The sequence below is a fragment of the Actinia tenebrosa genome, unplaced genomic scaffold (genome assembly GCF_029948245.1).
Source record: "Actinia tenebrosa isolate PJP-AT-01 unplaced genomic scaffold, QUT_ActTen_1.0 PGA_scaffold16__25_contigs__length_10494907, whole genome shotgun sequence".
Taxonomy (NCBI): Eukaryota; Metazoa; Cnidaria; class Anthozoa; order Actiniaria; family Actiniidae; genus Actinia; species Actinia tenebrosa.
Genome location: NW_028292576.1, coordinates 9352460 through 9365358, shown reverse-complemented (window position 1 = coordinate 9365358; position 12899 = coordinate 9352460). Strand labels below are relative to the sequence as shown.

Genomic DNA, 12899 nt, shown 5'->3' with positions numbered 1-12899 from the left:
AGAAGTTCTACTGTATTAGAATGTTTTTCATTTTCTCTTAATAATTTTAGTTATAATTTTTCTATATATATTTAAAAGTACTTATCCCAGTTCTTATTCCTAGTGAATTCTTAATTCTACATTTTTAAGACGATTAAGGTCTATAGGCCATTCATGTTTTTCTTTAGAAAGCTGAGGAGGGTCTGGTTACGAGTTTGGCTATACTTAAAGAGGAACGTGAGCTCTGTAAACGAGATTGAGATCAGCGTTCAAAATCAAGAAACAGCATGCAGCTAGAACGATATCGGACGAATTTTCATTTCAGAATATTTTAAAGAAAGGTCATAATGAAATCCTTCCCACGCAATTCCCTTTTCATCTCTTTTGTTGCCAAAATATTTGCCATTAAGATTAGAATCGTAACATGCACGATACCACCAGGCACCACCAAATAATGTGGTACACTTGCTTTGATGTTTGTCATTATCTCGATCCTTTGTGGAAAATAGGTTATTGTGATGACTGATAAGTGAGTCTCCAGCATCACCTGAATACGAAGCAACCTTGAGTCTGTACTTGTCTGATTCATCACCAACACTAAAACTACCATATTTGGCATATTTCTTGTTTCTGTTCCAGTCCTCCAGCTCCACTCGTAGCACCGAAGGTGTTTTTTCTGTCAGTCGATGGATGTAGTCGTTACCCAACCAAAACTCGCCATTCAGGTTTCCAAAACCGGTTTTGTATTGCCGCCAGTCACGATAAAAGTCTACAGATCCATCTTGTCTCCTCTGAAACACTGTCCACCCCCCTCCGTCAGTTGTCATGTCACAGTAAACTTGAAAGGTTCCTTGACCGTCGGGTTGTATTGTGTACACACCGTTACGTCTTACACCTGATTTGTAGATCTCTGAGCAGTCGTAATGATGGGAAACCTTCAATGTAGATTTTACCTCGAACATCAGATACCCCAGCACTTGTAGCAGAGCAGACATAGATATCATCATCAGATGCTTGAATGTTCCTCAGGACCAGAGAACCGTTTGAGTTATTTCATATCTACCCGAGGGAAGAGCACCATTTTCTCTTCTCCAGCTGATCACTGGTTCTGGATCACCTTTAGCTGAACAATTGAGAGTCAATGATGAACCAACGATAGCATAGATATGTTGGGTGGTCTGACAACAAACACAGGTAGCTGTACGACCACCAGTACACATCCTGCAGCATCAGAACCAAGAAAATTATCAGAGGTGCACACATATGTACCAGAATCATCCTTCACAACGTTAAACAAGGTCAACTCGTTATCACGAGTAAGGGTACGATTTGATGGCAATTTACCAATGGACCTTAGACCACGTGACTCTGGGTTTGGGATGTCCCATCACGTGACATGTTGGTAGTGTGACGTTGTCTCCTATCTTAACGTAGATTGGTCCTTTCTTTAGGCTTACTCGAGGACGGTAGTTGACCACTAGTCTTGTGGTTGCAAGTGCTTTACCAAGAATACTAGATGCATTACATTGATATATCCCTGAGTCAGAGGATGTGACGTGTTTGATCTCTAGTATACCTCTGCTACTATTAACTATTGATCTTGTCGTGTCTAATGAACCTCCCACTTTACTCCAGCCAAACAGGGGCTGTGGATTACCACGGACAGAATAATGGAAGACTGCTGACTGACTTTCATTGACAATCAAATGAGGAGGAGATATCATGACTCGAGGATCTTCTAATGATTGACCTGGTTCCCCTTTGTATCCCGACATGCCTCGGGGTCCTGGTAGTCCAGTGATTCCCACGTGACCAGGATCACCTTTTAACCCACGTGGTCCCATAATTCCTTGTTTACCTTTGATGCCTGGTCGTCCCATTGGTCCTTGCGGTCCTTTGGGTCCTCTTTTCCCCCGTGATCCTTTTTGTCCTTTGGGTCCAGGACTGCCTGGAGGTCCGGGGGGTCCTGGTATGGCTATCCTGTATTTGATATCATGGATTGCAGACACAGCTTTCTTCATTTCACCGATCACTTTAGTCAACTCACTTTGAGTTTCTTCTGGTCGTTTTCTTGTATTATTCGTTGTACCTACGTTTCGTCGTTGACGATGTCTTCCTCTTTCTCTTCCTTCTTCTTTACTCGTTTCATGTTGTTTTCCTGTTAGTTTGTTTATTATTCTCAACATCTTGTCTGTATCGAGTGTAGAGGTCATCTTGTTCTCTAGCTGGTTCATTTTGGTCTGTTGTTGTTTTAGAATCACCTCGATACGTATAAACTCAGCACAACACAACAAGACAACCATTACTGACAGCATGACGATGATGATACGAGTTGAACTCGAAGAAGAAGCAGTAGCCATCTTGGTCTTCACAACAAAACGACGATCGCTGAGAACAACTAGAATACTGTATTCGATATGTGTTGTATTAGATATATCTATATATGCCTAGACTGCTATATATGAGGTCATAATGTCTTCAGGGTTGGATATCTAGATGGGCACACAGTGTTCAACATCTGATACATGTTGAGGTTTATTACGTTGACCCGCAAGTTGATGGTTTCGCGCTTGTATCTTGCATGCTATTTCTTTTTGGCACAAGAGGAAACTGGTTTTCTAAAGTTATTGATTCTTCTCTTTTTTTGTTTGTTTTAACGGGAAGTCAAGAGAACAAGAAGACATCTTGTCCAGCTACATGTTCAAGTTGTAAGAGAAACCAACGACATTCATTAGGATCCCTGTTGGTGATGAAATACGTATGTTTACTTATACGCCAAGACTAATAATGAGATATCATGAATTACGGCTCCTGCGTCAAGCCTGCCAGCAGTTGGCCGTATAAAGTCTAAATATGGGAAGACCATTCGTTGCTTCTTTTTTTTTTCTTTTTTTTTTCTTTATTTATTTACCATTGGTTGCTTGTGGTGACCACATGTCATTTCTTCTGGGCCTTCGACCGACTTCCTTACTTAAAACACACAATAATAAACATTAGAACAAGAATCAATAACTTCCGAAACCCAGCTCTTAAATTTACCACTGCTGGCAAAAAAACAAAAACAAAAACGAAAAACCGTAATAGTTTTAAGAGCACTTTCCGGGTCAACGTAATAAATAAGTCTCTACAAGTATCAGATGTTCTGTCTGTGCACATCTAAATTACATTTTTTGACCTCATATAGCAGTCTAGGCATATATAAATATATATTACAAACCATACTGAATATTCTAGCTGTTCTCAGCGCTCGTCGTTTGGTTGTGTTGTGATATTGAACATGAAGACCAAGATGGCTGCTCCTGCTTCTTCGAGTTCATCTCGTATCATCATCGTCATGCTTTCAGTTATGGCTGTCTTGTTGTGCTGTGCTGAGTTTATACGTATCGAGGTGATACTAAAACAACAACAGACCAAAATGAACCAGCTAGAGAACAAGATGACCTCTACACTCGATACAGACAAGATGTTGAGAATAATGAACAAACTAACAGGAAAACAACATGAAACGAGTAAAGAAGAAGGAAGAGAAAGAGGAAGACATCGTCAACGACGAAGCGTAGGTACAACGAATAATACAAGAAAACGACCAGAAGAAACTCAAAGTGAGTTGACTAAAGTGATCGGTGAAATGAAGAAAGCCGTGTCTGCAATCCATGATATCAAATACAGGATAGCAATACCAGGACCCCCCGGACCTCCAGGAAGACCTGGATCCAAAGGACAAAAAGGTTCAAGGGGAAAAAGAGGACCCAAAGGACCCATGGGACGACCAGGCATCAAAGGAAAACAAGGAATTATGGGACCACGTGGGTTAAAAGGTGATCCTGGTCACGTGGGAATCACTGGACTACCAGGACCCCGAGGTATGTCGGGACCGAAAGGGGAACCAGGTCAATCACTAGAAGATCCTAGAGTCATGATATCTCCTCCTCATTTGATTGTCAATGAAAGTCAGTCAGCAGTCTTCCATTATTCTGTCCGTGGTAATCCACAGCCCATGGTTGGCTGGAGTAAAGTGGGAGGTTCATTAGACACGACAAGATCAATAGTTAATAGTAGCAGAGGTATACTAGAGATCAAACGCGTCACATTCTCTGACTCAGGGATATATCAATGTAATGCATCTAGTATTCTTGGTAAAGCACTTGCAACCACAAGACTAGTGGTCAACTACCGTCCTCTAGTTAGGCTAAAGAAAGGACCAATCTACGTTAAGATAGGAGACAACGTCACACTACCAACATGTCACGTGATGGGGCATCCCAAACCCAGAGTCACGTGGTCCAGGTCCATTGGTAAATTGCCATCAAATCGTACCCTTACTCGTGATGACGAGCTGACCTTGTTTAACGTTGTGAAGGATGATTCTGGTACACATGTGTGCACCTCTGATAATTTTCTTGGTTCTGATGCTGCAGGATGCGTATTGGTGGTCGTACAGCTACCTGTGTTTGTTATCAGACCACCTAATATATCCTACGCTATCGTTAATTCATCATTGACTCTAAATTGTTCAGCTAAAGGTGATCCTGAACCAGTGATCAGCTGGAGAAGAGAAAATGGTGCTCTTCCCTCGGGTAGAAATGAAATAACATCAGCGGGTTCTCTGGTCTTAAGGAACATTCAAGCATCTGATGATGATATCTATATTTGCTCTGCTACAAGTGCTGGGGTATTCGATGTGCAGACAAAATCTATATTGAAGTTCCGCCATCATGATTGCTTAGAGATCTACAAATCAGGTGAAAGACGTAACGGTGTGTACACAATACTACCCGACAGTCAAGGAACCTTTCAAGTTTACTGTGACATGACAACTGACGGAGGGGGGTGGACAGTGTTTCAGAGGAGACAAGATGGATCTGTAGACTTTTATCGTGACTGGCGGCAATACAAAACCGGTTTTGGAAACCTGAATGGCGAGTTTTGGTTGGGTAACGACTACATCCATCGACTGACAGAAAAAACACCTTCGGTGCTACGAGTGGAGCTGGAGGACTGGAACAGAAACAAGAAATATGCCAAATATGGTAGTTTTAGTGTTGGTGATGAATCAGACAAGTACCGGCTCAAGGTTGCGTCGTATTCAGGTGATGCTGGGGAGTCTTTACTTAGTCATAATAACATGGCATTTACTACCAAGGATAGAGATTATGACGTTTGGAGTTCTGGGAACACGGCTGTGCTTTATAACGGGGCCTGGTGGTATTACAATAATTATAGATCTAGTCTAAATGGAAGGTATTCCAGTGGGTTTGGCGATTGGAAAGGAGTTCATTGGATAAGTGATTATAGCGGGGCACCCATAAAACACAGTGAAATGAAAATTCGAAAAAATTCATCTTAGTCACATCGTAATACAGTGATCAACTAAAGAGGAAAAATGGAAATGAAATAATATAGTGTTGAAAATTGATTTGTAAAACTCATTAATTAGTAATGAGGATTCGAGCCAGTCTAGTGTCAGAACTCAGGTCACATGAATATCATGTAAACCCGATACAAATTTTACAATGAAAAGGCTAATTAGATGTAACCACTAGTGGGTGTATACAGTTCTGATACAGCACTAGTGGTTGTATCTAATTAGCATATGAATTCAAAATATCCCAAAGGATTTATGAATTGTTCTTGAATTTAACACGCTGTTTACTTTATTCGCGTCCGTTTTGTATCTGCCATACAATCTCTCGTGATTGTATAGCCGATACAACACGGCCGCTCATATTATATGTACATACAAACTGCAACTTTTTTTTCCAAACTGCAACTTTGCAACGGACAGTAAAATTTGAGATGCGCAAGATACAGTTAAACCAGTCTAAAATAAAATAGAGACAGGTAAACTAGTCTAAAAGAGAAAAAAAAATTGAAAATCACTTAAACGTAAAAAGCATGCAAAAGACTTGAGTACCAAAATTGAGTTTGTAGTTGACTCATCCAGTCGAATATGATATATACCTCTATTTAGCCCCCCCCTCTCAAATAAGCCCGCCCCCCCCTCTAATAAGCCCCCCTTTTTAAGGGAAGAAATTTGTTTAGCCCATTGGCCCTCATCTTCAGTCGTTTCATATAAGGCTCGTAATTTACCTATTACGCATGTTCTTATACGATTTCCGAACCCATCCCACACGGCTTACAGCCTCCTCTATCTGTCTACCTATCAATCATCTTTTTATCACACATTCTATGCTCCTTTATACGATTCCCTTTTTATGCTTCGACACACCATTATAAGGATTCCAAACTACAATCGGCGAATAAAATAATGAGATCCCTATGCTTAATTTCTAATCTCATTAAAACATTTGTCTGAAAATGTTCACTCAAAAAATTATTGAAAGATACTAAAAAAAAACCCTCCCCGTTATCCGTGTTGTTTCACCTAATACCAGTTTTCAAATCTCGGCTTCAAGAGATATGACTGAATGAGGCCAGCCGTATATCGGTCCATTAAGTTATTTTAATACGCGGATCACATCAGTTTGATTGCGGTCGACCACTTATGGTCGATCGATCCGTTAGTCACTTTCTACCACCTCCATAATAATATGAGCAGCATTTTTAGATACAAGCCAAACTGCTGGCTGGTTTGATCTCTTATGCTGGAGTCTTGATTCATGAGTATAAAACTTATTATTAGTCTAGGCATACAAACATATGTATTTCATCTATGCTCTTGAACATGAAGACAAAAATGGCTTTTGCTGGATGAACTGAATTATGTTCCGTTCTTGTCCACGGTCCAGATGGAGCTGATGTTAATTCTTCTGGGCCCCATGACTACCCTAAGATGAAGAGAAAAAATTACAGAACATATTAGCTCAAAGTAAAACCAATTTCCGGGTTAACGTCTACAAGTATCAAATGTTATAAACTGTCTGTGCCCATCTAGATATCCAACAATAAAGACACCATGACCTCACATATAGCAGTCTAGGCATATAGAGATATATGTCATATATCTAATACAACACATATCGAATATTCTAGCTGTTCTCAGCGCTCACCGTTTGGCCGTGTTGATATTCAGTGAACATGAAGACCAAGATGGCTGCTACTGCTTCTTCGAGTTCATCTCGTATCATCATCGTCATGCTGTCAGTTATGGCTGTCTTGTTGTGCTGTGCTGAGTTTATACGTATCGAGGTGATACTAAAACAACAACAGACCAAAATGAACTAGCTAAAGAACAAGATGACCTCTACACTTGATACAGACAAGTTGTTGAGAATAATGGACAAACTAAGAGGAAAACAACTTGCAACGAGTAAAGAAGAACGACAAGAAAGAGGAAGACATCGTGAACGACGAAGCGTAGGTACGACGAATAATACAAGAAAACGACCAGAAGAAACTCAAAGTGAGTTGACTAAAGTGATCGGTGAAATGAAGAAAGCTGTGTCTGCAATCCATGATATCAAATACAGGATAGCCATACCAGGACCCCCCGGACCTCCAGGCAGTCCTGGACCCAAAGGACAAAAAGGATCACGGGGGAAAAGAGGACCCAAAGGACCGCAAGGACCAATGGGACGACCAGGCATCAAAGGAAAACAAGGAATTATGGGACCACGTGGGTTAAAAGGTGATCCTGGTCACGTGGGAATCACTGGACCACCAGGACCCCGAGGCATGGCGGGATCGAAAGGGGAACCAGGTCAATCACTAGAAGATCCTCGAGTCATGATATCTCCTCCTCATTTGATTGTCAATGAAAGTCAGTCAGCAGTCTTCCATTATTCTGTCCATGGTAATCCACAGCCCATGGTTGGCTGGAGTAAAGTGGGAGGTTCATTAGACACGACAAGATCAATAGTTAATAGTAGCAGAGGTATACTAGAGATCAAACGCGTCACATTCTCTGACTCAGGGATATATCAATGTAATGCATCTAGTATTCTTGGTAAAGCACTAGCAACCACAAGACTAGTGGTGAATTACCGTCCTCGAATAAGCCTAAAGAAAGGACCAATCTACGCTAAGATAGGAGACAACGTCACACTACCAACATGTCACGTGATGGGACACCCCAAACCCAGAGTCACGTGGTCCAGGTCCATTGGTAAATTGCCATCAAATCGTACCCTTACTCGTGATGACGAGCTGACCTTGTTTAACGTCGTGAAGGATGATTCTGGTACACATGTGTGCACCTCTGATAATTTTCTTGGTTCTGATGCTGCAGGATGCGTATTGGTGGTCGTACAGCTACCTGTGTTTGTTATCAGACCACCTAACATATCCTACGCTATCGTTAATTCATCATTGACTCCAAATTGTTCAGCTAAAGGTGATCCAGAACCAGTGATTACCTGGAGAAGAGAAAATGATGCCCTTCCCTCGGGTAGAAATGAAATAACATCAGAGGGTTCTCTGGTCTTAAGGAACATTCAAGCATCTGATGATGATATCTATATTTGCTCTGCTACAAGTGCTGGGGTATTCGATGTGCAGGCAAAATCTACATTGAAGATTCTCCATCATGATTGCTCAGAGATCTACGAATCAGGTGAAAGACGTAACGGTGTTTACACAATACAACCCGACAGTCAAGGATCCTTTCAAGTCTACTGTGACATGACAACTGACGGAGGGGGGTGGACAGTGTTCCAGAGAAGACAAGATGGATCTGTAGACTTTTATCTTGAATGGCAACAATACAAAACCGGTTTTGGAAACCTGAATGGCGAGTTCTGGTTGGGTAACGACTACATCCATCGACTTACAGCAAGAACACCCTCGGTGCTACGTGTGGAGCTGGAGGACTGGAACAGAAACAAGAAATATGCCAAATATGGTAGTTTTAGTATTGGCGATGAATCAGACAAGTACAGACTCAAGGTTTCCTCGTATTCAGGTGATGCAGGAGAGTCATTATTTCGTCATAACAATATGACATTCACTACAAAAGACAGAGATCATGACGTTTGGGGTTCTGGGAACATGGCTGTCCTTTATACCGGGGCCTGGTGGCATCGCGATGATCATTATAGATCTAATCTAAATGGAAAGTATTTAGGTAACATTAAGGATTGGAAAGGAATTAATTGGTTAACATTTGACCAAAAAACGTCACTGAAAAACAGTGAAATAAAAGTGCGACCGAGTCTGTTCTAGGCACCCATCATTTCAGTTGGAATTTGCACTACATGCTTGCTTTTTATCTCTTCATGCAATTAACCGGTCTTCACGTTCACTAAATATCACGACACGACCAAACGATGACTGTTGAAAACAGCCAAAATATTCGGTGTAATATATCTTTATTTGCCTAGACTGCTATATATGAGGTCATGGTGTCTTCTTGGTCGTATATCTAGATGTGCACAGACAGTTTTCAAAATCTGATACATGTTGAGGTTTATTACTTTGACTCGCGCTTGTATCTTATGCATACTATTTCTTTTTTGGCACGAGAGGAAACTGGTTTCTAAAGTTATTGATTCTTCTCTTTTTTTGTTTGTTTTAACGGGAAGTCGAGAGAACAAGAAGACATCTTGTCCAGCTACATGTTCAAGTTGTAAAAGAAACCAACGACATTCATTAGGATCCCTGTTGGTGATGAAATACGTATGCTTATATACGCCAAGACTAATAATGAGATATCATGAATTACGGCTCCTGCGTCAAGCCTGCCAGCAGTTGGCCGTATAAAGTCTAAATATGGGAAGACCATTCGTTGCTTTTTTTTTTTTTTCTTGTTTTTTTTTTTTTTCTTTTTACCATTGGTTGCTTGTGGTGACCACATGTCATTTCTTCTGGGCCTTCGATCGACTTCCCTTACTTAAAACACACAATAATAAACATCAGAACAAGAATCAATAACTTCCGAAACCCAGCTCTTAAATTTACCACTGCTGGCAAAAAAACAAAAACGAAAACGAAAAACCGTAATAGTTTTAAGCGCACTTTCCGGGTCAACGTAATTAAATAAGTCTCTACATGTATCAGATGTTCTGTCTGTGCACATCTAAATTACATTTTTCGACCTCATATAGCAGTCTAGGCATATATAAATATATATTACAAACCATACCGAATATTCTAGCTGTTCACAGCGCTCGTCGTTTGGTTGTGTTGTGATATTGAACATGAAGACCAAGATGGCTGCTGCTGCTGCTTCTTCGAGTTCATCTCGTATCATCATCGTCATGCTTTCAGTTATGGCTGTCTTGTTGTGCTGTGCTGAGTTTATACGCATCGAGGTGATTCTAAAACAACAACAGACCAAAATAAACCAGCTAGAGAACAAGATAACCTCTACACTCGATACAGACAAGATGTTGAGAATAATGGACAAACTAACAGGAAAACAACTTGCAACGAGTGAAGAAGAACGACAAGAAAGAGGAAGACATCGTCAACGACGAAGCGTAGGTACGACGAATAATACAAGAAAACGACCAGAAGAAACTCAAAGTGAGTTGACTAAAGTGATCGGTGAAATGAAGAAAGCCGTGTCTGCAATCCATGATATCAAATACAGGATAGCCATACCAGGACCCCCCGGACCTCCAGGCAGTCCTGGACCCAAAGGACAAAAAGGATCACGGGGGAGAAGAGGACCCAAAGGACCGCAAGGACCCATGGGACGACCAGGCATCAAAGGAAAACAAGGAATTATGGGACCACGTGGGCTAAAAGGTGATCCTGGTCACGTGGGAATCACTGGACTACCAGGACCCCGAGGCATGTCGGGATACAAAGGGGAACCAGGTCAATCATTAGAAGATCCTCGAGTCATGATATCTCCTCCTCATTTGATTGTCAATGAAAGTCAGTCAGCAGTCTTCCATTATTCTGTCCATGGTAATCCACAGCCCATGGTTGGCTGGAGTAAAGTGGGAGGTTCATTAGACACGACAAGATCAATAGTTAATAGTAGCAGAGGTATACTAGAGATCAAACGCGTCACATTCTCTGACTCAGGGATATATCAATGTAATGCATCTAGTATTCTTGGTAAAGCACTTGCAACCACAAGACTAGTGGTCAACTACCGTCCTCGAGTTAGCCTAAAGAAAGGACCAATCTACGCTAAGATAGGAGACAACGTCACACTACCAACATGTCACGTGATGGGACATCCCAAACCCAGAGTCACGTGGTCCAGGTCCATTGGTAAATTGCCATCAAATCGTACCCTTACTCGTGATGACGAGCTGACCTTGTTTAACGTCGTGAAGGATGATTCTGGTACACATGTGTGCACCTCTGATAATTTTCTTGGTTCTGATGCTGCAGGATGCGTATTGGTGGTCGTACAGCTACCTGTGTTTGTTATCAGACCACCTAACATATCCTACGCTATCGTTAATTCATCATTGACTCCAAATTGTTCAGCTAAAGGTGATCCAGAACCAGTGATTACCTGGAGAAGAGAAAATGATGCCCTTCCCTCGGGTAGAAATGAAATAACATCAGAGGGTTCTCTGGTCTTAAGGAACATTCAAGCATCTGATGATGATATCTATATTTGCTCTGCTACAAGTGCTGGGGTATTCGATGTGCAGACAAAATCTATATTGAAGTTCCGCCATCATGATTGCTTAGAGATCTACAAATCAGGTGAAAGACGTAACGGTGTGTACACAATACAACCCGACAGTCAAGGACCCTTTGATGTCTACTGTGACATGACAACTGACGGAGGGGGGTGGACAGTGTTCCAGAGAAGACAAGATGGATCTGTAGACTTTTATCTTGAATGGCAACAATACAAAACCGGTTTTGGAAACCTGAATGGCGAGTTCTGGTTGGGTAACGACTACATCCATCGACTTACTGCAAGAACACCCTCGGTGCTACGTGTGGATTTGGAGGACTGGAACAGAAACCAGAAATATGCCAAATATGGTAGTTTTAGTGTTAATGGTGAATCAGACAAGTACAGACTCAAGGTTGCTTCGTATTCAGGTGATGCTGGGGAGTCATTACTTCATCATAATAACATGGCATTTTCTACAAAAGATAGAGATCATGACCCTCATGGGTCTAGAAACGTAGCTGTCCATTATACTGGTGCCTGGTGGTATTACAATGATTTTAGATCTAGTCTAAATGGAAAGTTTGGAAGTACGTTTCAAAGTTGGAAAGGAGTTCATTGGATAAGTGATTATAGCACGAAACCTATAAAACACAGTGAAATGAAAGTTCGACCAAATTCATTTTAGACATTTCCGTTTCAACAGAGAGTGGTTTTCATAAACCCGTGAAACAAATTGTACTAATTAGAGTCTAATAGTCACAAAATAGACAATAGAAAACAAAAGAATTATCGTAAGGTAGTGCTTAATAAGCTAAAGTGTTAATGAAAAACACTCTAATATCTGGAAACATGAAAGGAAATGGAGCTCTTTCTTGTGGTAGAAATAATGTAATAAAATAGTGCTGAAAATTTATTTTCAAATTTCAAATTTTACATTAAATTGTGAAAGATTTCCTAAAGATGCACGAGATACCGATACCATTATCGTTGAAGTAGACCCGCGAAGTTTTATGTTTTGTAATAGGCCATTTGCAGCAGTCACTGCTAATATATGACTTTGATAACGAATCAATAGCGCAGCGCGCTGATTCTAAAAATAGCTTAAAGATTCGGACAAACATTGCATTCTGTTTAACCGCTACGAGGATTATACGAACCGATTTTATTATTTTTACTTAAAGTTACAATAATAACCCATGTAAACTAAGATCAACTGCGATCGGCTGTGAAAATTATCTGCTGAAAGTAAACTTGTAAGTTTGTTTGTCCGAATTTCGCCTTTGTCTTCGTTTTTATGACGTCACGGCTGCGCTGCGCTATTCAGCCAAATGTCCCCTGGGGAAGGCTCTGCTGGATGGCAAGCAAACTTTTAATGGCTTTGTATCTTAAAATCGAAAGTATCTTGTAAGGGGAAAAACATTTTGGAAAA

At 40.9% G+C, this 12899-nt stretch overlaps 1 protein-coding gene and 2 pseudogenes across 1 annotated transcript; 2 read left to right on the top strand and 1 right to left on the bottom strand.

Moving 5' to 3' along the window:
- Positions 1-28: 28 nt before the first annotated feature.
- Positions 29-2406, bottom strand: LOC116289433 (uncharacterized; annotated as a pseudogene).
- A 760-nt stretch (positions 2407-3166) lies between these two features.
- LOC116289431 (uncharacterized) lies at positions 3167-12501 on the top strand. The gene is made up of 2 exons (XM_089031078.1): positions 3167-5325; positions 10004-12501. Exons 1-2 carry the CDS (start codon positions 3257-3259, stop codon positions 12153-12155), a joined length of 4221 nt encoding a protein of 1406 aa, XP_088887204.1. The 5' UTR covers positions 3167-3256; the 3' UTR covers positions 12156-12501.
- On the top strand, positions 6998-9172 carry LOC148910741 (uncharacterized; annotated as a pseudogene).
- Positions 12502-12899: the final 398 nt, after the last annotated feature.

Coding starts and splice junctions, on each gene's coding strand:
- LOC116289431 (XM_089031078.1), top strand. CDS start 3,257: ATGAAGACCAAGATGGCTGCTCCTGCTTCTTCGAGTTCATCTCGTATC. Junction 5,326..10,003: donor ATTCGAAAAAATTCATCTTA/GTCACATCGTAA, acceptor TATATAAATATA/TATTACAAACCATACCGAAT.